Below are 27,826 nucleotides of genomic sequence, written 5' to 3'. Positions count from 1 at the left end.
CTAAATATTTTAAGAAATTAGTATCTACCCTATTGATGAAGACATTCATGTTTAAAGTTAAATGGCTACAGCTTGTCTTAATGTAGACCGCATATATCTGTCTATTTAACTTTTACCTTGCTCGCATATCATCCCAAAACAGCCTAAGTGGTATTGACCATTGAAGTACTAGAGTAGTGCTAAATTGCCAATAATTCAATCGTAAAATAAAACGGAACAATGAATTACTAATAACTAAAATTAAAATCCAGCCTAGCTTCTAAAACTGCCGCTTCTCAACTCTGTTTGCTTTAAAATAAATAAAACAAATAATTAGGAAGAAAAAACCTTGCGGCGGGTAAAATCTCCAAACAGACCAAAATGATCTAAATTAAACTAATAATGTGATTCTATACAATAAAAGATTCCTTAAAAACTAATCGTCCGTTAGTCAAATTAAAAATTAAAAATCTAAATTTACATCTTCAATTCCCTTTCCTTCCTTCTTCCTCATCAAGAGGAACCACTGAGAAGAACCATAAAAACCCAAAGAGTAGGAAATGCCAAGAATTGAAAGGTCATGGAACTAAACAAAATAAAAGTTCCTTACAGAATCAAAGTTTTTTAAAAATTTCATTATTTTATCGTAAATTCAATGTTTAATCAATAGTAAGGTTGAATGGTCGCATTTCATAGAGTCAATTTTCCGAAATTCCGACTTCGCATCCTTTTTTTAAATAAAAATCCGACTTTCAAATAAATGATTCAATATTATCAAAATAATCAATTTAATTCCACCTTGCGCAAGGAATTTTTAAAAATAAGTTCAATAGCTTCTGCTCCCTGTGCAAACTAAATTATTAAAAATTGGGCCCACAGTTACGCATACTATCCGAACAAAAATAATAGGATACCATGGGCATCTAGTACCCCCCTTTGCTTCACTTCGGCCAATAAATGAAGAAAAGGATTCCGGTACAATGCCTCCAACCGTGTATATCCTAAAATAACTCCACGAGAATGCTTCAGCCACTGCACAGTTTGACCCATCTGCTCTAGAAGCTGACGACACCTAGCGCTCCTAGTGAATGAATTTCTAAAGAAGTCAGGACTGTACAGAATTTTTATGTATGGAACATAGGAAGTCGGATAGGGCTGAGCAAAACTAATTACATACATACAGTCATCACAAATGCGATGAATTCCGCCATTTGTGATGACCATGTTGACTTGTGTTAAGTTGTCAACACTTCAAAAACTTAAGCCGTAAGACGTACAATTTAAGACGTACGCGTGCGCACTAACATCATAATAAGTCAAAAATTAGTTTGTGCACATGCGTACGTTTGAAATTGTAGGTCATACGGCTTAAGTTTTTGGTTGTGTGAATGGTCTAAGAGCTTTAATAGATAATATTAAATGTTAAGTATTATAGCGGCTTATTCAATTTTAAGTTATTATCAATCCGCTGGATATCTGTAAAAAAACGGCGCCACGTCACTGTTGTTTGAAAATCCGATATTTTCAAATTGTTCTCCATGCAAAGAATGTTTGAAATCATAAAATTGCGTTAAGTTTGACTTGCCATAATCGCAAAACCATAACATTGTTTTTATCATAAGAATCGATTGATTGAGTGAAGTTTTGTTCCAAGTTCTAGATACGTAATACTTTGTGATAACATAGAAGGAAAAGTAATAAATTTGTGTGTATAAATGGAAACAGTAAAAAATCGAATTTTAATGTAAGATTTGATAGATGCTCATTTAGAGCGATTACAATCGTAAATAATAACATGTCCAAATACGTTATTTAACATGAGTAACAACTTTTTATCAGTTAAAAAAAGAAAAAAATCCCGTTGAAAACATTCGAATTGATTTCATTTCATTGAGTCAATTTCCATCCATGTAACGTAGTTAGTAACTTTTTTTTAGTAAAAGAAAAAAAATCACGTGAAAAGAATTCAAATTAATAGCATAGATTCCGTTTTTAATTATTTATAAAAAATTCAGTCGTTACAAACAGAGTTGATTTTCATCCATGTAACATATTTAATAACTCCAGTAAAAGAAAAAAAAATCACATAAAAGAACAAAAATAAAGAGAAAAACAAACGTTGCCGTAATTAGGTTTGAACCCTGCTCGGCAAATTGAAAATCTAATGCTCTGATTACAGAGCTAAATTATAAACATTTGAGATGTTTACATTTATTAATCATCAGCTTCTCGCTTGGGTACGAGGAGTAGGGATTGAGCTTGCTTGCGGGCTACCCAAACTTGCAGTTTCTCTTTGATATGTGAATATAACGGAGATAGCTGAATGAACTTCGTGCTTTGTCGTTCTCGGAACAGATGATTAAAGAATTTTTGGTGCCCTGAGGCTCCCTTTTTCAAAGGCATCCCTGAAAATTAAGATTTAGGACGTTGAGCTTTCGTCTTTCAACGCACAAAGGGAGGACGCAAAGTAAGCTTCGGATTTTTTTTTGTCCAGCCCATCCTTAAGAATTTTGAATTTCTATTCTATACCTATTCAGGATAATTATTTTTCGTGGTTCTGCCTCACTCGGGACTACTCAATTCCAGCTTTTTACATAAGTGCCAATTTTTGAAGTAACCACGACCAATTCCACTTTTCGGCGGGTTAAGCAATTGAGACAAGTTGTGGAGAATTTATTCAAAAATACGTCAATAGTTTTAATTTAAAAAAAATCATCTCAGGTCTGAATCAGCGTTTTCCGTTATCTTCAAACTAAGTGCACGTAAAATTGATATTTAACACATATAAAATAACTTGTTAATCATTCGAATTATTTTTATTAACTAGTTTATAGCCATTACTATTTTTTCTGTCTATCCATCGAAAGACCCGCTCAACCCTATACATTTTATCTACGGAGTTAATGCTATATATATATGTATTATAATTAAATAATTAATTTGGAATTGATACTACTTTTTAAGAGGTAAAAATTATTCTATACTCTAGTATGCTTCATCTCCCCGATTAATATTATTGTTACTCCGGAAAAGTAGTAGCTTTTATTCCTAAGAATAGTCATCTATGTATTGAACAGGCACTTCAGTACACGGAAAAAATATTTTACGTAAAAATTACTACATCCAGGTGGGTAATCGCGTTCCATAGTTCAGTTCAGGGCAAAAAGTAACAATTTAAATTGTAAATATAACTATAACGTAAGCGTAAAAAGTTCTATTTGTTATAGTAATATTTACCACTAAGCGGTAGTAAAAATTACCCACATTTTAAATTTTAATTTATGCGCATGCGTGAGTCCAGCACAAACATGCGCACAACGCTGATACGGGTGGGAGAGATCATTTCCCGAAGATCACGTGTACCTTCGAGTACCGGCATTTTACGTAATCATCATTTCTTACATATATTTATACTACGCAGCTAAAATATCACAGTCATCTTGAAAATAAGTTTTAAATTAACTATAAATTCCATTAACATCGTTTAGCGATTAAAATATAACGGTCATCAATTATTGATTTTATTGTATTGAGTGATTTAAGTGGTACTATTGACAAGGTAACAAGTCTTTGCATGAGTTTCTTTCTCCTTGTTTGGCTTTAGATTATAGTTATTCATCGAACAAATTAAGTTGATTCACTGATTTTAGTTGCTAATATTATTATTTTCTCAAATCTAAACTTCAAATTTAATTGACAATGATGGAATGTTCTTTCGTTTTTTTTACAGTGCAAAATAGAATCAATATGACGATGGTGAGAGGTTAACCTTAAATATTATAGTTCACGTGAATCTTGTTTAATCAGTTTTAAATCTTACATAGCGCTAAGCATATTGGTTCATGTGGGTTTGTCTTGTATTACAATATAATCTATGATTTTTCAACTTTATTTCGATAAAAAGATTTTATGCTGTGTTGTTAATTAGTAATATGTGATTATATTTTCTCGAAATCGTGAACAGTCTTCAATCGATCAAAAAAACAACGTTTGTGTAAATTTCGTTATATTTTTTATGAAAAAAAAGCAATAAATATATAATGAATGTTGCCATTAGAAGATATCCCACTATTTTATGAAATCGTTTACATGATTATTTTCAATAAAAATATTTTTGTAATAACCAAAAAATTTAAAGAAATTTATTATGATATGATTGTTAATGCTTTTGAAATGATGAATGATGAAAAGTAATGGTCAGTCATTAATGCAGAATCATTGCATAATTGTATTGTTAGGCATTAAGTCGGTACAAATGGTGGAAGACAATATGTAATTAAGAACTGGTATTAATAAATAAAATATTTGGAAATGACTTTGATCCTAAATCCCTTATTTCAATTTCTTTCAATAATATATCAAACATATAATAATAAAATTAAAATAAAGAAAAATTAATAACAATTGATAAAATTAAAATTAATTAAATACATTGGATAATATTTCGTTTTTATGTTATTTCTATTTTCACCGTTTTATTAATGCAATTTTTTAACATAAAAAATTATTTTTAGACTATTAAAAATTTTACAAAATGTAACGTAAAAATTACAATCAGATGTGATACTTTTTGATTTGACAATATGCTTATCGCTCCAATTCAATTATTATGTGTATAAGTTATTTAAAAATTCAAAAAGCCGTCTTTACCCATAGATCCGTCTTGCTCCGTATTCCCCTACTCCTCATTTTTCTCCGTATACGAATATTAAGAACAAACTGAGTCTTTTTCCATTCATGTAACATGGTAAGTAATTTTTTTTTAGTGAAAAAAGGAATGTTCTGTTGGAAAAACGCTGATTTATTGTAGATCTTGTTTTTAGTTGTTCATAACGAATGCAAACAATAATGGCAAAATTGAAATAGTGAACTACTGAAGAATACATATAAAACATTATGATTGGAGTGTGGGATAAAACTTTCACAAGAAAAAATTGTAATGTAATAATTCTAATGACTTTCTTGTTAATGTTTATCACTTGGTAACGATTTTACATTCTGATTCACTAGCTAATAAACAGTCTACTAATTGAAAAAGTTGCTTAGCATTATGATTCGATAATTAAATATTGAATAAGAGTTTAACTGTATTTTCGAATTCCTAATCAGATATCTTTATCTACTCGCTTTGTTGTGTCGGTACTGTACTCAAGTACTTAATTCAACTTTGAGAATCAATACAAGCATTTTTTTTCCATTACTTGAAATATTGAATGAATCATTACTTACATCTTAAAAATAGTGAGAAATGAAGTGGTATTAATAAAATCCAAAAAATTCACGAAAAAGAGATTAATTCTTGTATATGTGACGAGATTTTTTTAATCAATCTATCATTTAAAAAATGATATTGAAAGTTCAATTATTACATGAAAGATTTTTCACAATTTAATTATCTATATGATGTTAATTTATTAACGATTGCTCATATTTAGAACATAGAGAGGAATCGAATGACACGCCTGAAATCGCGGCAAATAATTTAACAAAGTAACTCTTTTTTCTTCTTTTCTACATAACTCCATATCACTTTTTTTCTGAAAATAATAAAAAATTGACAATGTTATTGTTTCATTATGTAATAAGTCTTTATGTGAAACTTGAAGTAGCCTTTAACTTTACCGAAATTTTTTTGAAAAATAACTAACATTGTCAGTAAAATTAACATTTGTAGTCAGTCTTTGTCAGAAAGAAAATGAATGGTGTTACAGTGAATTCTGGACAAGGAAAATTAAAAAAATTATCGTATCTTAATCGATACAAAATTTAATCCCCTGTCGATTACTATACACACACATTTATATAAATATGTACGTCTATATATTCCTACATATATATATTTCTATATTATCGATCAGCCTGCACTCGAAGTGTATGAGCAGTTGAGGGTTTTTCGCGCGCAGTCACGTAGTTACAGAAGGAGAACGTAGAAAGCAGAAGCACAATTATCGATTGTTACGTTTGAAACCACTATTTTAGAAGAATAACGTTACAGTATTTTCTGTGCTTTTATTATAGTAACAAACGATAGATAAGTTATAAGTATATTGTTGAACTCATCCTTTCTGAATTGTTTGTATATATTTTCACCAATATATTCATCAATAACTTTTATAGAAGTTTGTTGATTATACAGAATCATTATCGTTCTACAGAAGTGTTGATCACAAGAAATTCGGGCTCTCGTTTATTTGTTTAACGGTTAAAAATATATTATATAATCATTCAATATACTTTATATTTATATTCTTGATTACTAATCAATTTTTTGTCTTTTTCAGATATTATCTAAAAACGCCTACTGAAAAATTATTGGATTACTCGGTGGAAAAAAACCATGGCGTTCGCAGGTCTTAAGAAACAAATTAATAAAGCAAATCAGGTACGAAAACAATTTAAACAATCTTTTTTATTATTTAAGATAATTGGAAAATTTATTGACTTGAAAGAATTCAAATCAAGAAGAGTTTTATATTTCCATTGTTCTTATATAGAAACAATGTGAAAAAAATAAACAAATATTTGAATTTTCGTTTCCATTATTTTGTAAAAAATCATAACTACTCTTCACTACAACTGAATATATAACATGCATTAACTATCAAAAACTAAGCGACATAGTAATATAATTTATTGAAAATAAAATTATATTGCAAGAAATTCGTATACGTAGATTTATCTACATATACATATTTATTTGTATTTTTTTCAGTACATGACGGAAAAAATGGGAGGTGCTGAAGGAACTAAACTTGATGTAGACTTTGTGGATATGGAAAGAGTAAGTAAAATGTTACTAGTGAATATTTTTCTTTTAACATGTTCTACTATGCTTATAGTGTTAAAAATAATAGATGTAAGCATGAGTGTGGTTATAATACTGCTCTACAACGGAAAAAATTCCGATCTAATTGTGATTTAAAATCACATGACGAAAAATTACGTAGCTGTCAACATGTGAGTTTACAAACTTACTGAAAGTAAAAAGTAAATGATCACATACAAAAATGTATAGTTACATAAGAAAATGTATCATTCCAGGTTTTTTGAAATTACTTTGGCAGCACCAGAAAATGTAGGTGTTCCACAGCCCTGAAATTTAGTAACGTTAGCTGATGATAACTAAAACCGACAACAATTTTATTTAAGTTTAGTGAATAATATTTTGTGGTTATTAAACAAATATAAATAATAGGTCATTATAATTAACTTTCCTTACTAATGAATTCAGGTGAATAAATACGGCCGCACTTTAACAATACGGCCCACCCCCCTATCCCCTACGTCGGGATCTTACGCAGAAAACCTGTGTCGTACGATACAACACCCCGGCTCCCCGAAGAGATCTGATCTTCGCGCTCCGGTTGGCCCGAGAAAAATCATATAATGAACTTTTTTGTTCGGCGGACTCGAACCCGCGACCCGTCTGTGTCAGCTGACGCTTACCCTGAGTCCACGCGTCACAGCCGGTTGCAGAACTTATCATAATTCGTTAATAGAACGTGTTGCCGCCAATATTGAATCGTACCAGGAAAAATATATTAATTCATCTTTGTTTACTATATGGAAAAGTAACTATAGCACATGAGGGTGTTCACACATCACAAACAAAAGCCGTAAGATGTACGCATGCGTACAAACCAAGTTTTAACTTATTTGAGTGAGTATGCAACGCGTAAACGTCTTAATGTACTTTTACGGCTTATGTGGGTGATTGGTGAACGGTCTTACTACAAAGAAAGATTGTGTTGGACCGTAATTCGAAAGGATTCCCAGACCCAGCACGAAACTCTCTCGATAATAGAAAAAATTATAGAGAAGCACCCGAATTTTCCTACCCCGATCATAAGAAATGAATAATCAGATTCTCATTTTTTTCTAGTCACTTACTATTTTTGTTAAAGTTTTGCATAAAAATTAATATTTATCGAATATTAAACCGTGCTGCATAAGAATTATTTACTTTTCTCTTCTTAATAATATTGAATCTATAAATAAAATTTTAAAAGGATTACTAATTTTTTACTTTGAAGTTGTCTAATTGTTTAGGGAAGTGACAGTTTGCGCGTGGATTGTTGTGCTGAGCACGGTATTTTTATTGGAATTTTTTTCATTTTTTTCTCCGTGTAGTATGATTAGAAAAGAAATTGAACAACATCATTATCGAATTATTAGTTTAAAAAATCGTTAGAGACATAAAGTAATATTTGATTCACTCCAAGTATACTTGTTATTACTATCAATGGATAAATAAAATAATTTTTGTAAACTGAAGTAATCAACATAATAATTTTATGAGATTTTTTTTAAAAAAAAAGATTCTCTATCATAAATTTGAGTATTAATTGATTAAACTAAAATTGGTAAAAGACGATTAGAGATTTCCTTCTGATCTTCCATGAGATGAATTGTTTTTTGTAAACGATAATAACCCTCAACAGTAAGTATTAATTTTCTTAATGGATTAGTCATCAATTTTTTTTTAATTTTTCGCCATAATTTTCATTACAAATCACAAAAGTATGTGATTTTTGAACAATTTAAAGATTGAACTCAAGTTAAAAAATTCGTTTTCGACAACACAGAACGAACCCTCCTTTTTTATTATCGTGTTAACGTATAAAGACTGCTTACACTCTAAAAAATAATAAATGAGTTCCATAGTTGGATTCACAATTCTGTGTTAATGTCTTATTTGACAACTTTATATTTCTCTGAGTATTTATGAATTATTTTTCTACTGCTTTATTTAATATAAAATGTATTGTTCGCGGATGTATATAAGTTACAACGTATCATTTGAGGAGATGTGTATACTTATCTACTTGTTGAGTAATTATTTTTTATAAAACCATAGCTGTAACTGAAAATTTCGTAAAATCGAGGGAAGATTCTACTCCCCTTTTCCTGAATGATGCATTTCCGAAGCGAAGATATAAAACTTATTTGAACCTGTTAAAACGGAATCGAACCTTACCTTACACTGATTGTACCGAGTTGTATAAGAAGGAACTCAGTATCATACTGAATACATTACTAAAATATCAGTGCTCTCTAGGAGTGACCAGAAAGGTTCACACTACTAACTTCCCAACGAAAAAAAAAAAAAATTTAGCCAGTTCCCGAGTCGAAAATTTTCACCTGTTCTATGACTCTTTAATCAAGACTGAATTTTTCCTTAAAAAACTTCTGTTTTATTCCTAATATCATTGAATATCAAAGTCTGTTTTTGTACTTCGAACTGACAAATTAAGGTTAAATAAGTCTATAATGAGTATATTTATTTATTATGTGCACCAATTGTACGTGATAAATAAATGTAAAATTAATAAATTGTAATGTACATGAATTTCATGAAAAATTAAAAAAATATTTTAAAAAATAAAATATAATGAAAAGTAGCTGTAGTCAATACTGGTAACGATATTATCATAAAAATTACTATCGTTATTCGCTTATTGTTTCATTGTACGGTTATTCTCAAGGTTTATATTATTCCAACTCACAATTCTCTTATAATGGTGCTATTCCTTCTACTAACACTTATCAGAAAGACCACACCAATGAGCTCATGAGAAGAATATTGAGAAAAGTGACACAAAGCATTTTTTTTTATCCGGATTTGAACTTGCGATCCTCAGAATCTTAAGTTTAACACGTTAACTCTACGCTATTTAATCTTCACGAATATAGTTGTTTAATTTCAATCTTGAGTTGAACATTCGATTATATATATGATAAAAAGGAGATCATAAGACCAAATTAAAACAAGTGGAGAAAAACAGATAGAGATGAGGACAAAATCAGATGAACGAAAGCTTAAGGGAGAAACATAAAGTAGATGCACTATCAAGAAAAAAATTCGACTAATTTCGGAGTAAAATGAGTGAAATCATCAATTTTCGATATGAAATAGACGAAATTTTGCGACTCGGGTTTACTATTTTCTTCAGTTTTTTGATTCTTCAACAAAAATGGTTGAACTGGTCTAAAACCTACTCAGTTCTAAGTTACGTAATTACGCGTCGAATGAAATTGTTCCTACGTTGATATCATTTTTTGTTCTCGACATAATCAAGCAGAAAACTAATTCCGAACACACGTACGACGTCCACTGAAAAAATACGATGATTTTCAACAATATCTAATTGATCTTCTTGTTAGTAAAATCTTATAGTTCATAATGTTCTGTATCCTACTTCATGTAAATAAATGACTATACTCGAATAGAGATTATTATTAGCAATATTAAACTGTAATTAATTGCATTATCTTATCATTAACAATTTTTAATTATTTGATTATTAATTGATGCTGGAAAACGATGAAAAATAATAATTATCCGTATACCGTATTAAAACTATTATATATTGTATAGTTTTCATTGGTATTCATTTGCTTAATACGTAATTTAACAATTAGCTATAAAAATGACATTTTTATCGATCATACTTGATTATTTTGAAAATGATTAATAATATTACTGACAAGGAACCTCACGAGCTATCACCGTCGATTTAGCTATGGTTTCTATATAATAATTTACGACGAAAATGATGAACCACGTATTTTTTTCGGCAGAGAAACGTTTCGAAAAGGTGAAAATCACCCGCAAAGTTGACGCAATGACCTTGTAAATTGAAAACGACATAAAAGAGGATGAAAAATACCTTTATTTACATATTTATGAAACTTTCAGATATACATTTTTTTTCATTAACAAGAAATCTATAACTCAAAAACTATAATATATTTTTTAATGAGACCAATTTTAATCGAAAAAGCATAAAAAATTACGAGATAAGTGTTTATGCAACTCTTAAAATAATCTCTTTTTCCTTAGATTCGTATCAAAATGAAGAAGATAAATTATTTATTTATTGTTCGTATTACATATATGATAATCATTGTAAAAATGTTCAAGACACAATGATTTTTTACACCATGCACAACGGTGATTGTAATTTAATAATATTATTTCTCGAATGTAGATTTAGATTATTTCCTCGTTATAGGCCACTGTCTGAAAAATGTCCTAAAAAGTTTTTTCATATTCTAAATTCAAAAACATCTAATGGTTGAATTTGTCGAGTAGCCCCTTTAGGAATAATTATTATCTCAATTTCATTATCAGGTGGTTTGGCAGACGTGACAGCTTTAGAACAATGTCCAGTCCACGAATCCATCAAAAGGAAACTTTTTTTTTCAACATTCGGAAAGAATACATCCTTCAACGAGATTTTGAAGTGTTCTTAAATATTTTACAATCTTCAATCGTTTTTGATGACATGAATTGTTTAATTTTATGAGAAACAATACGATGAGCCCTTTTGAATGATAGTATCCACGTTGGAGATGCTTGAAAACGAAGATCATCGAATTGTAAATTTTTTTTTAGCTAATAATGCCCATTTTTTCAAATCGGAATCATGGACTATCATCTCAGCATCGATTGCAGTTTTGAAATTGTTCAATGTATATTCAATTGTCGCGTAGACTGTACTGTTTTAAATTTTTGCTTACCACTATCGATACTTAAATTCTTTTTCTTACTACTTTACCAATACTCGACTGCTTGCAATTTATAATCATGACTTAAGCTCTCTTTATCAGTAGTGCATGCTCCATCAGACACTTATAGCTCATGGATTGCAGATGCATATTATTCGTCTTCTATAATTTCTCGTTCCCAATTTTTATATGGTTCTTCAAAATGTAATAAATGTTTCTCCATCATTTCGATATCAGTATACCTATTCATTGCATTCAATAATATTGGTTCAAAGTAATTCTTCAATTGTATTCGAGCATTATTTACAGGTGTCTCCGTATTTTTCATAGTTTGAAATGTTGTTAAAAATAACCGAATAACATTAAGGGGGTTAACTTTTATTTTCAACTATTAAGTGTTACACAATTTTCAGAATAAGACATAATCATATTTCTACTTCAAGCATACAATATCAATTTACTACAGTATTAAAGATTAATGCAAAAATAATGTTGCAATTTTTTCAATGATTAAAATATGTCACATTCATTCAAAATGCTAACATTAAATGATCCGTATTGCAATTAAAAAAATCATTAACTTCCCAGTGGGAAGTTATAGTAATGGGTCCGATTTTGCGAATCGCTAATTTTGACATATCTCCACGTTTCAAGGTCCCCAGAGTTGAATACGATAGTTTTCACGTGGACGTCTGTGTGTGCGTTTGTGCGTATGTGCGTATGTACGTACGTACGTTCGGAATTATTTTTCGCCTCGATTATCTTGAGAACAAAAAATGATATCGACGTGGGACCAACTGCATTCGACGCGTAATTACGTAACTTAGAACTGATTAGATTTTCAGCAAAATCGGTCCAGCCATTTTTTATGCAGAATCAAAAAACTGAAAAAATAGTGAACTACCTAAATTCTGCAATTTATAAATTATACCATTTTTTAGACGGAATTTCGAGATTTATTGAAAAATATGAATATCAAATGTTTAGAATAATTGTACAGAAATATGATGACAGTATTTCATAGAAAAAAAAAATTTAAAAAACGGAATCAGCAATAAAAAAATTTTAAACTTGTGTTCGGATGGAGAAAATAGCATTAAAGACGCTATAATAGTCAATAATAATTCTCAATAATGTGGAATTGTGTTCATAACAATTGAACATTGTTACTAACAAGTGATTATTGATCATAGTAATATTTAAATAATAAGTTTTAAATTGTTATAAACAATAAAAATAGGGACCCTTTCTATATATATGAGTACTTTTAACGCATAATTTTTTCGTTTACTAAAAAAATGTTACCAACCGTATGCCATAAATGAAAACATACTTTTTTCGTGTATAACAATGAAATTCGTTGTAAATAATAAAAAAAAGGATCTATGAGGTACATTCGAATTCTTCTAACGCACAATTTTTTCTTTTACTGGAATAAAGTAACTAACCATATCAAATGAATAAAAACAGACTCATTTCGTTTATAACAATTCCATTTGTTATAAAAAATGGAAACGGGTTTTATTCAAATTGTTTTTTTATTTTTTCCACTGAGAAGTTGGTCGTGTGGACCTTTCGGGTCGCACCCAGACCACTGCAGAGCACTGATATTTTTTCTTAGAAATAGTTTATCCGTGACTGTGACAAGAATTCTATCTGTTTGCCTACATGACAATAACAAAAAATAATATTTTGACTAATCATAACTTATTTAGTCACTAATTATGATGTATTTTATTCGCCGATTATTGTAACTATAAAAAATTAATCAATAACAATTGAAAATTTTTAAATTGCGATTTTGTTGACTGTCGTTATTGTTATTTGAAAAATTGCATAGACACTTATCTCGTAATTTTTTATGCTCTTTCGATTAAAATTGGTTCCATTAAAAAGTAAATAATAATTTTTAAGTTATAGATTTTTTTTTGATAAAAAAGAAATGTATATTCACAAGTTTTATAAATATTGTAAAATAAGACTCAATAACAACTTCGGAAAATTAGTAAATAAATAAAAATGCTTATTAATGATTGACAGTAATTAATTAAAAGAAAGAATTCATGCGGTCAACTCAAGTCACAGACAAAAACAGGAGATAAACAAACTCTCCCTTCGTTGCTATAAACAATCTAATCGTCAAGCAAACGTCGTTAACTAACAAACTGTCGTTAGTCTAATAGTCATTAGATGGCGACATACAAATATTTTACAGTACTCCCGATCTTCTAAAAATTGCCACCTGGCAATTTCTATTTTTTGGGTAAAAATATTGGATTAGGCTGAAATAAAAAAACATAAAAAATCTATAATTTAATTTCTAATTCGAAATTATGATAATCAAAATAATAATCATTCAGCCTAGATTCCAATATTGCCGCTTCCCAACTCTCTCTGCTTAAAAAAATAAATAAAACAAATAATTAGGAGGGAAAAACCTTGCGGCGGGTAAAATCTCCAAACAGACCAAAATGATCTAAATTAAACTAATAATGTGATTCTATACAATAAAAGATTTCTTAAAAACTAATCGTCCGTTAGTCAAATTAAAAATTAAAATTTCCATCTTCAATTCCCTTTCCATCCTTCTTTTCCATCAGGAGGAACCACTGGGAAGAACCAAAAGAACCCAAAGAGTAGGAAATGCCAAGAACTGGAAGGTCATGGAACTAAATAAAATAAAAATTCTTCACAGAATCAAAGGTCTTTAATAATTTCATTATCAATCATAAATTCAATGTTCAATTAATAATTAGGTTGAATGGTCACATTTCATGGAGTCAATTCTCCAAATAAATTCCGACTTCGCATCCTTTTTTTAAATCAAAATCCGACTCTCAAATAAATGATTCAATATCATGAAAACAATCAATTCAATTCCACCTTGCGCAAGGAATTTTCAAAAATAAGTTCAATAGCTTCTGCTCACTGTGCAAACTAAATTATCAAAAATTGGGATCACAGTTACGCATACTATCCGAACAAAAATAATAGGATACCATGGGCATCTAGTACCCCACTTTGCTTCACTTTGGCCAATAAATGAAGAAAAGGATTCCGGTACAATGCCTCCAACCGTGTATGTCCTAAAATAACTCCACGAAAATGCTCCAGGACAGACATTGTGACTTTAAATCAACAATTAAATGATCAATAAGAGCCAACATTCTCAGACTGGAAGTTACAAAAACCCTGAATTCAACAGAAATTAGGAATCCAGAAAGAGTCAAAAATAACTAATCATCTTCATAAGGAGCGAGTCTATTCACATGAACAACTTTCAAACGACCATTCGGAATTTTATGAATTCGAAATACAACATCATTAAGTTTGTTTTTGATAATATAAGGACCCTCCCACTCACATTGAAGTTTTGGACACTTTCCTTTAACTCTTTTAGGGGAAAATAACCGAACCTTCTGACCGACATCAAAAGAAAGAATATTAGATTTCAAATCATACATATACTTAAGTTTTTCGGATTTAATTTGCAACTTATCCCGTACATTATCATGAACAATCTTTAATTGTTCACGTAGATTAAAAACAAAATCAGTTATAGAATTATCCTCAGAAGAATTATCTGAAGGATTAATTCCTCTAAGAAGATCAATAGGCAACCTTAATTCACGACCTAACATCAACAACGCTGGAGAATACTCAGTAGTTTCATGTCTTGAAGAACGATAGGCCAACAAAAATAAAGAAATCCACTTATCCCAATCTTTTTGATTCTTACTAATAAATTTGGACAAATATTGAAGAATAGTCCTATGCAACCTTTCAACAAAACCATTCGATTGAGGATGAAGTGGTCATTCATCAGAATGAATTTCAATAGGAACACCACATCTACAAAATATTTGAGTTACTAAAGCCTCAGCAATAGTAGAAGCCTGATGATTAGGCAGAGGAATCACCTCAGGCCATCTAGCAAAATAATCTGTAACAACAAGTAAAAATTTATTTCCAGAAGAGGTTTTAGTAAGAGGACCAAGAATATTAATAGCAACCCTTTTAAAAGGAGAACCAGTATTCCAGAAACATCATTAAACTCAGATGGACGCCGAGAAAGACCATCAGCATTGCCATGTTTATGACCAGGTCTATGTTGAACTTCGAGATCATATTGAAATAAGATTTCAAACCAACGAGCTGTTTGATCTTGAGGATTTTTGAAAGAAAGTAACTAAGTGAGAGAGGCATGATCAGTTCTAATAGTGAACCTCTTGCCAAGAAAAAAATGACGGAAATGTTCAACAGAAATAACAACAGCTAATAATTCTTTCCTAGTAACACAATAGTTACGTTCTCGATTGTTTAAAGTCTTACTGAAGTAAGCAATAACTTTTTCTTCATAAACAGTCTCACCATTATTATTAACTGGAATCTTCTGAGATAACACAGCACCAATGCTAACATTCGAAGCATCAGTATCAAGAATAAAAGGATAATTTGGATCAGGATAACCCAAAATTGGAGTAGAAGTCAAAATTTGTTTCAAACGTTTGAAAAGCTAAATCATCCCAAATAAAATCTTTCTTTTCCTGACTAATAAGATATAAAGGTTTTGCAATAGTAGTAAAATCTTTGACAAATTTCCTGTAATAAGAACAAAGACCTAGAAAACTTCTAAGTTCAGATTTATTCTTAGGAACAGGCCAATTAATAATAGCAGAAATTTTATCTGGAGAACTTTTCAGTCCTTCACCAGAAACTACATGTCCAAGGAAAATAACTTCTTTTTGGAAAAATATACATTTCTTAGGATTTATCTTAAGAGAAGCTTGTAAAAGTCTTTTAAAAACATTTTGAAGATGAATAAAATGTTCATTAAGACTTTTACTGAAAATAATAATATCATCCAAATAAACTAAACAAATTTTACCGAGAAGACCTTTTAAAACTATATTCATAAGTTTAACGAAGGTAGCAGGAGCATTACACAAACCAAAAGGAAGAACCTTAAATTGCCAAACCTCATTCCAAATGCAAAAAGCAATTTTAGATCTATCCTCCGGAGCAACTTCAACTTGCCAATATCCACTTTTTAAATCAACGGTAGAAAACCATTGAGCACCAAGAACCATATTCAATATGTCTTCTTGATGAGGAATTGGTGTTGAATCCTTAACTGTGACATCGTTTAATTTACGATAGTCAACACAAAATCTAATTTCATCACCTTTTTTTGGAACAAGAACAACAGGAGAAGCCCAAGGACCATTACATGGTTCTATTACATTCTGTTGTTTCATTTCCTCCATAACTGAATCAACTTTATCCCTATAATGTGAAGGAATACGACGAGGAGCCTGTTTAATAGGAAGAGCATTTCCAACATCAATATAATGTTGTAAAATTTTGCACTTTCCTAAATCAAAAGAATTTTTCGCACAAATATCCAAGTTCTTCAATAAAAGTTCTTTAAAACGAAATTTATCATTGACATCCAAAAATTTTGAAGATCTTTCAAACAAATCTAAAACAAATTCTGGAAGTTTATTCAAAGAAGAACTAATTTTATTAATTGAAACAACTTCATTACTTTCTGAGAATTTTTTATCAAGAAGATCTTTGAAATCAGTAAATAAACCAGACTTGATTAAGAAATCTAATCCTAGAATACATTCTTCTTTAATTTGAGCAAAAACAACCTCTACATTAACCTTAATATTGGAAATCTTTATTTCTACAGTCTCGATAAAATCAAAATCAAATTTATCATCTGAAACTGTAAAAATAGAATAAGAAATAGAAGAATTATTCGAAACAGTTACCATCCCTTTAAACAAAGAAGAATTAGCAACCGTAATATCAGCAACAGTATCAACTGTCATGATACATTTTCTACCATCAATTTCTCCTCTAAGTAAAAGTTTCAGTTTAGAACAACCAGAAGAATAAGAAAATTCAATTGAATTAATTGTTAGTTTTGACGAAATTTTTTGTTTGGATCAACCTTCACCAGTAGACTCATTAGAATTATGAATATTTGATAAACTAGCTTGAACAGCTTGAAGAACTTGACAATTCTTCTTAGAATGTTCTTTTTCACCACAAATCCAACATTGGAAAATTTGCGAAGAATTTTGATTTTGGGAATTTGACCTAAAATTTCCTTTAAACGAATTATTTTTATCATCCTTTTTAAAATTATTTCTAAAATTATTATTTTTATTAAAATTATAATTATTTTTACTAAAATTATTATTATTCTTATTATTAAATTTATTTTTATTAACTTCAATTTTTTTAACCCAGAAATGAATTGCAAACCAGCAATTCTATCTCTCTCTTCGGAAGAGACCGAAGGATACGCAAATTTGACAAGCCTATCCAATTCATTTGAAAAATCAGTTAAATTTTCATTTTCAGACTGTTTTCTAGCCTGAAAACGACTAAATTAAGCTCGAGAAAATTGAGCTTCACCAAAACGATCTTCCAAAATTTTCTTCAATTTATCTAAATTCCCTAAATCTTCTAAACTCAAATTTTCTAAAATGACTTGAGTTTTGTCCTTCAAACAGGACACTAAAATCGATGCTTTAACTTCATTTGTCCACTTATGCAGACAAGCGATAGTCTCAAATTGACGGAAATAAGATTCCCACGTCTGAGAACCATCAAATTTTCCCGGTTTTGCAAAAGCTAAAGAACTATTATTAACCGAAGAAGTTGAGACCGATTTAACCGAATTATTAGAATTATTTTCTAAATTATGAATTTTCAAATTATTATTATTTTCATCTTGCGATTCGTCAGAGGTGTCTGGCCAGGGATCCCAGGGCTCCGACCCACCTGGGGCCTGACCAGACGGAATTATCCTGCAGGCACCTGACTCCCTCAGGTTTGAGGGTGAGCCGGGGCTGCAGCCGTTCAGTCATTTGTTACAGTCGTCTCAGGATTCGGAGAGAACCAAGGATGACCGCTTTCTGCATACGAGCCGCGAGAATCTCAGCCTGACTACGGCAGACTGGTATTGTTCGAAGCTCTGTCAGAAAGCGGTCCCTCATCCCTCCGAGGGCGCCAATCACCAGGACTATCACGTGCGCTGTGTAGTCGTGATAGACATTTCTCATGACCTCCATGAGCTCTCTGTAGCGTTCTTGTTTACTCTCTTTTTTTGCACGTATATTTGTCTCAGCCGGGGCTGAGAACTCAATGTAATATACGTGCTTGGTGGTATGGTCGAAAAGAGTAATATCCGGCTTATTGTGTTCAATACGTTGGGGCGTAGAGAGCGGGTAATTCCAGAGAATTTTTGCTCTTTTCTTCTCAACGACTGACTCAATTTCACCAGGCACATAGGGCAGCACTGGTGTCTCGTCTATTCCATAAGAGTGCCGGAGATGGTAATACAGCACTCTTAGGGCGGCGTTATGCCGGTGAATGTAGGCTGAGCGCGCTAATATCGGACAAGCCGATAAAACATGAAATAGCGTCTCATCTACATCACCGTGACAAACTCGGCATCATGTGTCCTCGAGTTGCTCGTGCATAACATCACGCCGATAGGCGAGGGTGGAAACTACACCATCTTGGCAGGCCATAATGAATCCTTCGGTCTCAGAGAACAAGCCAGCTGACTTAAGGTATTGGAAAGTCAGCTGGTGTGACAAGTCCTGTGTTTCGAGATGACGATAAAACACACCATGTAAGGACTTTGCCACATGTTCGTCGAGCAGTTTTAACTGCTCGGTTGTTTTTATATCGACCTTTCGCTGCCCTCTGGTCAATTGCAAAAGCCTTAGACCGTCTGGGCTGCTAGGGTCGAAAACTGAGCCGAGGTTCTGCGCTGCCTGATATGCTGCTCTATATAGGAACGCATCCCTTCCCAATAGTTCAAAGCTGTTCACGAACTTGAGAAGAGGATCAGAGCTCTCATAGATGTCATAAGCCAGGCCTATCACTAACCTGTCATGTAGACACTCCAAACTTAGTAGTCCACGCCCTCCCAGATCACGGGGAAAGTATAGGCGTTGGACAGAAGATCGCGGGTGATGACTTCGATATAATGTCATCACTTTCCTCGTGATAATGTCCAGATCTTTAAGCTCTTTTCGGAGCCATTCGAGAACTCCGAATGAGTATAGCAAGACTGGGACAGCAAGCATATTCGTGGCTTTGACTTTGTTAGGGCCTGATAATTCAGAGCCCCATATTCTCTTAAGTCGCCACTTGTACTCACTGCGGAGAGTATCTTTGATGACAGACACGTCCTGCAAAGGAGATTGTGCCTGTCCAAGATATCGGTATGACTCTCCAGCATCCAGATGTTTTATGATGCTCCCGTCTATAAGCTCGACATTATCACTCCAGTTCGGCGATCTTCCTTTTACTAAGTGGGCAACTGCGCACTTGTCCAACCCAAACTCCATGCCGATTGCACTGGTATACTCGGAAACAACCTCTAGGGCTGTTCGGAGTCTCTCAGGACTTGCCGCGTACACTTTCAAGTCATCCATATAAAATAGATGTGTGACTTTGTGTACGCGGTTGGAGACTCGTCCGGCTTTATATCCAGGCGTTCGGCGTAGAGTGACAGATAATGGCAGCAGTGAGATGCAAAATAGGAGAGGACTCAGGGTATCTCCCTGGTATACGCCTCTCCTAAATGGCACTGCTCTGGTAGACACTCTTGTTTCACCAGATGTTACGGTGAAACGTGTCCTCCAGAGCGGCATCAGATGTTCGATGCATCCCACTATTTGTGGGGGTACTGAAAGGCATTCGAGCAAGTAGAGGAGAAGCTCGTGTGATGTTGTATCAAATGCCTTTCTGTAATCCACCCAGGCCATTGACAAGTTGCGCTTGTAGTAGTATGCGTCCATTGTGACGCATCGGTCTACTAGCAAGTTCTCCTTGCAACCTGTCAAGCCACGCTTGCTGCCACGTTGTTCGTTTATCTGTCTCCATACAGGTTCTATTGCAGTCAAAATCCTCTCGTTCAAAATCTTTGTAAACAAATTATTATTATTATTATTATTATTATTATTATTATTATTATTAATAATTAAATTTCTTATCTCTTCAAATAAATTTTGAGTCTCTCTTCGACCTTCCTCAAATGAATCTGATCACGATTTAGTCTTTCTTCCAAACCATTTAATCTCATCTCTAAAGCTAGAAGTCCTCCATTACTACCGTCTTCGACACAATTGGCATATTGAGTTCTCCTTCCAGCTCGAGTTTGTCTCTGACTTGGACTCTTGGGCATGATTTTTAAATATTCTTCTAAAAATCACCAACAAAAAAATATTCACGGCACGCGTAACGAACCGCTTCTGACACCAATGTAAAATAAGACTCAATAACAACTTCGGAAAATTAGTAAATAAATAAAAATGTTTATTAATAATTGCCAGCAATTAATTAAAAGAAAGAATCCGTGCGGTCAACTCAAGTCACAGTCAAAAACTGGAGATAAGCAAACTCTCCCCTCGTTGCTATAAACAATCTAATCGTCAAGCAAACGTCGTTAACCAACAAACTGTCGTTTGTCTAATAGTCATTAGATGGCGACATACAAATATTTAACAATATTTAAATAGAGGTATTTTCCATCATTTTTTATGTTGTTATTAACGTATAAGGTCGTTTTAAAAAATTTCGATCAGAAATATGTAAAAATAAAAATTATTTTCATGGGGTGTCGACTTTGGAGCAGATTTGCACCTCTTTAAAACGTTTTTCCACCGAAAAAAATACGTGGTTCATCATTTGCGACGTAAACTATTATATAGAAACCATAGCTAAATCAACGGTGATACCTCACGAGGTTCCCTTGTCAGTTAAGATTGTTTAAAACGATAGTTTGTGATTTTTTTTATACTCTCTACGGTAAACACAGTCATGGTAAGATTGCTAGAAATCTAAAAAAATTTACTAGAATCTCCTCTACTAATTCAAATGATTGTCAAGTCCAGAAAAATTTACGAGACATATGTCGTTAGTCAAGATACTCTTGATTTATAATAAATTTCAGTAAAATTGACTTGACTAGAAAGTAGGCCACTTTAAAACTTTCAGTATGTCGCGTTTATGTTGCTTGACCATGAGGCCATCATCCAGATACAGAACAATTATTATGTTTCTGTTCTTGTTATAGTAAACACATGGATCGTCATCAGTGGATCTAAAACTTAGATACTTTAGGAATTCTGAGAACGTTGCATTCCAAATCTTAGGTGCTTTCTAGCTAAAGACTTTTCTTCAATTTATCTGTAAGACATGACTTGTCATCGAAACCTTTTGGTTGATACATGAATATTCTTTTATCGAGCTCACCATGTGGAAAAGCTATTTTTACATCGAATGTCATTATCTTTATCCTTTCAGATTCAAGATTAACCTGATTTACACCAGGCGAGTGACAGGACTAAAGACTTCACAATAATCTTTACCTTCTTTCTGTTCGAAACCTCTAGCAATAAGTCTTGCCTTATATTTTCGATCATCTTTCTTGTGTAGCTTCCAACGGCAAGTTATAGGTGTGATGTCTTTAGATTTCTCGGTTAAAGTCTATGTTTTCATTTTTAATGATGATTCGAATTCTTCTGACATCCTCTTCTTCTAATTTTCGTTTTCAAGTGCTTAAGCGACTGAAATATCATTCACATCACCGGTTAAACCAGTCTCAAAAGCTTGAATTATTAGTGCTACATCAGTTGAATAATCGAATCTAGCTGGTGCTTTTATTGCAAGACGATTTCGTAAATTTTTTTCTTCCAGGGACTGCAACCGGGCTGTGTGAGCTGTCAGACTTGTTTTTATTTTCTCGACTTGGAGACCAATCTTCATCTACAAGATCTTCAGTGCTAAGGCTATCTTCATCTTCCAAGTTCATGTTTGAGTTTTCATTGTCAGACGTTTCAGTATTTACTTCCGACGGCAATATTTCGAGATCAGTAAAACTTCCAGTGTAAGTCCCGTCATCAAATACGACATTGCTTGAGCTCACGACATCATTTTTCTGTTGAAACTCTGAAATCAGGAGAATCTATATCATACCCATCAAATGAACCTTTAGTTGACTTTTTTTTGTCTTTCTTCTTTTGTTATCTTATACATCTTATACATCAATACGTAACAGTTGCAACCAAAAGATTTTAATTTACTAATGTCGATTTTCCTTCCAAGCCACGGATCAGCTAGGCTTTTCCCTTTTACTGTGCTTGTACCAGTATGATTAATTGTAAATATAACATAATTTACTGCTTCGCCCCACAGATTCTCTTTCAGATTTTTAGCGTGTATAAAGGTTCTGGCAGCTTCGACTACACAGTTCTCATTTTTCTTCCAATACGTCCATTTTGTTGTAGCGTGTAGGCACTGGATTTGCTATGAAAAACCCAAAGACTTTCCAGAATTTTCTGCTCCTCACGATTTTTTATTTGAGTGCCATTGTCCGACCGCAATACCTTGACTTCCTTGTCAAATTGATTTTTAACTAAACTCGAAAATACTTCTAGTTTTGCAGCCGTTTTACTCTCATGTTTTAGGAAGTACACAGTCCTGAAATGTGAATAGTCGTCTTTGAACAGTCAAAAATACTTTTCTCCTCCTAATGAGTGAATATTTATTTTACATAGATCCACGTACTAGACAAGTAGCCTTGTTGATGTTTTTAGATCTAAAGGGTGCTAGCATACTCTGTGCTGCTTTTCGTAGGTACATCCTAGACATACATATTCATTCCAATCATCTTGAAACTTAATTTTAATGTGTCTTAATACATCTCACACGTATGCAACATTTTGATGTGCGAGTTTTTCATGCCATTTTCTGGAAGAAATATTTACAAGACATATTTCTAACTCTCTGCGAAAATGCACTCTGTAGAGGTTTTCTTCTCTGACTGCTATTGCACTGGCATTATCATTGCAGTCCTTGAAAACTGACTTATTTGCACCGGTTGACTGTATGTATCCTCTGTCCAATGCAGAATTTATCGAAAAAAGATTAAATGATATTTTTGGAGTGTATAGTACTTCCTTTAAGACTATCTTCCGCCAGGTTTGACAATCATAAGCTTCAAGCTCGACATCACCTATGCTAATATCTTCCACTTCGGTTGCATCACCAATAATAACTATAGATAGTTGATCAAGAGTTACATAGTTATTGAATCACTCTTTACGTGATCTCATGTGGAGAGTAATAGCACAATTTTGATACCAACAGTCTTCAGGAGTATTATTTAGGGCATTTATTGACGACAGACTCACTGTAATAAGTCTGTCTGTGATTAATGTTCATATTGCTATTTTTGATTGACTTATTTTCCTGTTGACTAGCATCTGTGTTTGGACAGTCTTCGGCAAAATGTCCCTTAACCTTACACTTGTGAAAGCCATATGTATTTTTACAATACTCTAAATATTTTGCAAACGGTTTTCCACGGCATTGTGATTTGATGCGACCAGTTTTTCTACATTCAAAGCATTCTACTGTGTTGTTCTTCTGACTTCCAGATGACTTTTCTGACTTATTTCTTTGTTTTGACATGAATGCATTTTGTGGTGTTGGTATACGCGTTGACTGACTTTTATTTAACTTGTCGTCTTCTAATCTCAAACGATCGAACAGGTTGTTGAGATTTTTATCTACTCCGCTAACATTGTCCCAGGCTGTTTGAAAATAATAAAGTTTTGAAGATAATATATTGAGGATTCTTTACATGATCCAAGTCTTTTTCAATTCTTCACCTTTAGCAGACAAGCTATTAGCCGATTGCTGAACTTACATACAATTTTTTTACGATTGACTTATTTTCATTGTACTTATACCCGAAAAATTGTCTTTGTAAGCCTTCAGTAGACATATCAGACCTTTTTTCATACAAAGTGTTTAGTTTTGACAGCATATTATAGGCTGATGTACATTTTGATGTTTTCATAGAAATGGAGCTGACACAATTTAATCCAATAGAAGTTTAAGCTACCAAATCTTTAGCTGACCATACTGATGCATTTTGAGTGTTCATTCCTCTTTCAGGCTTTACTGTAATTTCAGTGGCAGCATCGAAAATCTTCTTACTTTTCAGGGTTAGACCCAACTTGAACCTTTATGTCTCATAGTTTAAATTTCCTTGGGAATCTTCCGTTAGACGTTCTAATTGGGACCGTATAGTTTCTTCGTATAGTGTGGTGTAGAGTAAAGTACTCACAGCATTTTTTCAAATCGCTCTTTTTATTATTTTATATAAGAAAAATAGGTCTGAGCATTCTTTGTCTATGCTAACATGACTCACTCCCCATTAGTAATTGTTTATAACAAATTTAAATAGTTATAATCAATTTTTGTTGAAAGCATCCGAATCCATGTGATATACACATTATTTAATCAATAAATACAATTTTTAATTGTTTATAACAAATTTGTATTGTTATAAACAATGTGAAATGGTTGAAAGTCATATTTGGTTATGAACAGTAATGTCTAGTCAGCATTGACTCAATTTTCAAATGAAATTGTTATTGTTTGACTTAAAAGTATTTTAAGTAGCTAATTTTTCCATTTTTCATGAGTTATTTTGTTATAAAAAAAAATAAAAACGGCTCGACTGAATTTGTTCAAATTTCACTCAGATCTTCTTTATGATAATATCTTTCGAATTAATTTTGGTTGAAGTCGATATCTCAACCCGTTTTTGAGATATCAAAAAAGAAAAAAATGCTGACGTCCACACATTCGTGCGTACGTACACACACATATCATTCTAAAAGTTGGTCAGTATGCTTGCAAATACCATGAAACGTAAAGATATGATGGAAATTCAAATTTCACCAATCGACCCAAATTCAATGGGGAGTAAAAAAACTTTTTTTATTATTTATTGTTCTTTCGAATAAAGTTAAGTTACCACGTCGATTCCGCGATATCGTAGGTTTTTATTTTTTTCTTTTAAATTAATATTATTCAATCCAGACTTCTTATTGGATCACGATGAGTATGGGTACGTGTAGGAGAATAGGAAGTTAGAAATAGTCATTTACATTTCAACAGCACATGAATAATTTTTTGAGCTTATTTTTAGGCAGTTTTTTTCGAATTACAAACAGATACTCCAATTTTATTCGTACAGATTACTAATATCAAGTCCGGATAAATAATAACTATTTCAGCCATTACGAAATACACTGCCTCCAGACATATGTGTGCTGTTGTCTTGTAGTTTCCTAGGCGTAGACGAACATGAATCTGTTGACAGATTCTGACATCCCAGATATTGGCTTCTAAGAAAGATACTTCTTTTGTGCTTATATTTCTATAACCAATTCAATTGATATAAACAAAAGATAAATGATTTTATACGATTGACATGGTTTGTAACACAATTTCACGTTTTCTATTGTTACAACGAATTCAATTGTTATAAACGAAAGAAGTAAGTTTTTATTCATATTATAAAGTTTGTAACTTCATTTAAATGAAAAAAAAAAAATTATGCGTTGGAAGAACTCAAATATGTTGCATAAAACCCGTTTTCGATTGTTTGTAACGAATTTAATTGTTATTAACAATTTACATGAGCAAAAATTAGCCTATAACCTTTCTGACAATTTTTTATTTTGAATTTCCAAAATTTCATGAATAACGCTATCAAATATCTAAAAAAAGAGAATTTTTTTACTTTTTAAATTATTAATTCTTGTGAATAATTCTGAATAATCAGAAACTATTTAATATACATACTTATATTTCGTCGTGAAAAATACATCAATTTATGTATTTGTGACTTTCGATGAAATATTATTTATAATTTTAGTTGTATAGACAAGTGCATACATAACCCAAATTAGTTGTATGTTTGTCCATTAGGAAATAGAATGTTAAGCAACAAGGACGGTAATGAGCCGATGCCTATGGTGGCAGTGTTATACGCACGAGCGAAGCGAGCGGTAAACTGAACTACCGTGAGTTATTCCTAAGCCTTTGTGAGTAATCTTCAGGTACCCGTGCGTTATTTTAAAAATCCGAGGTTTTATGGCTCATAGGCCTACCGTGGGCAGTCGGAGCGTTACGGTATGGAAATCCGTGCGGTAATCTAGTAGTTACCACGCACAGGTGATAAAAGCTGAATTTAAAATACGCGTTACTCACGCAAGATTTCATTGGCTATTAGAGAGATCAGAATAGGGTGAAAGACAAGCAGCACTAACAGAATTGTCCTATTGATACTAACGGAAGTGTAACACTAACGAGAGCAATATTAACAAGCTTCGACTGTACAATGATTATGCCATGTACCACTAACAACTTAATAAAATGCAAAATGTTCACCTCTCACCGACAGATAAAATATTTTTCCGAAGAGTTCCGATAATAAGTTTCTACTAATCGTGTAAAACAAATGAAAACCTACATCTTTCGTTTATGATAAATTCAATTCATGGTAAAAGAATCAAAACAGAGAACAATGAAATATTTTCAAGTTCTTGCGACGTGTAATGAATTCCGTGTAGAATAAAGGAAAACAACATACTGTTTTTGTTTGTAACAATTAAATTGGACATAAGCAATGAAAAATAGGATCTTTACACTGTATTTTAATTCTTCCAATGTGTCTCTTTTTTTTTTACTGAAAGAAATGAATTCACTATAAACAATGGAAAACAAGACCTATGCAGTGTTAGTTAACGACGTTTGCTTGACGATTAGATTGTTTATAGCAACGAGAAGAGAGTTTGTTTATCTCCAGTTTTTGACGAAAACTTGAATTAACCGGACGTATTCTTTTTATTTATTTAATAGCTGTCAATCTTTAATAAACTTTCCCGTTATTTATTAATTTACTGAAGTTATTATTTGGTCTTATTTTACATTTGGTGCCGGAAGTGATTCGTCTTACGTATCGAGATATTTTATTTGTGTGTTGTGATATTTTTTTAAAGTTTTGAAAATGCCAAGAACTCCAAATCGTCGTCAAACGAGGAGGGAAACAAGGAGAACTCGTTTTAAATATTGTCTTGGAGAAGATAATTCTTCAAATGGTAGATTATTGGCTTTGGGAATGCAGATGAACAGATTGGAGGTACAATTAACGCGAAATAAATTGGAAATGAATTGATTATTTCAAAATTTCATTAGAGAGATAAGATCTTCATTTAATAATAATTTTAATTCTAAAAATAAAAATAATAATAATCTAAATTTGAATAATAATAGCATTAATAATAATTCGATGAATGTTTAAACAATTCCAAATAATTCCTCAGGAATTGTTAATCATAATAATTCTTCAAATTTAAATCCAAATTTAATTGAAACGGTCTTATCGTCTTCCGTCGGGAATTCGTTATCTTTCGCGAAACCGGCAAAATATGATGGT

General features: G+C 32.0%; 1 protein-coding gene across 10 annotated transcripts in view; it reads left to right on the top strand.

The window, feature by feature from the left end:
• EndoA (endophilin-A) overlaps positions 1-27,826 on the top strand; it is an 87,696-nt gene that overhangs the window by 12,707 nt on the left and 47,163 nt on the right. For 4 of the 10 annotated variants that reach the window (XM_035088970.1, XM_035088972.1, XM_035088971.1 and 1 more), the window contains 2 exons: positions 6,261-6,361; positions 6,692-6,760. In XM_035088970.1, coding sequence (XP_034944861.1) covers positions 6,317-6,361; positions 6,692-6,760 — 114 coding nt within the window. In that variant the 5' untranslated portion in view covers positions 6,261-6,316. Of the gene's footprint in view, positions 1-3,354; positions 3,539-5,904; positions 6,181-6,260; positions 6,362-6,691; positions 6,761-27,826 lie in introns of those variants that run through there. The other 6 variants (XM_035088976.1, XM_035088978.1, XM_035088969.1 and 3 more) reach the window with 4 other exon arrangements.

The sequence above is a fragment of the Chelonus insularis genome, unplaced genomic scaffold (genome assembly GCF_013357705.1).
Source record: "Chelonus insularis isolate UGA/USDA-ARS -01 unplaced genomic scaffold, ASM1335770v1 contig_57_pilon, whole genome shotgun sequence".
Classification (NCBI taxonomy): Eukaryota; Metazoa; Arthropoda; class Insecta; order Hymenoptera; family Braconidae; genus Chelonus; species Chelonus insularis.
Note: the sequence above shows the minus strand (reverse complement) of the source record. Positions and strands in the feature narration are given on the sequence as shown.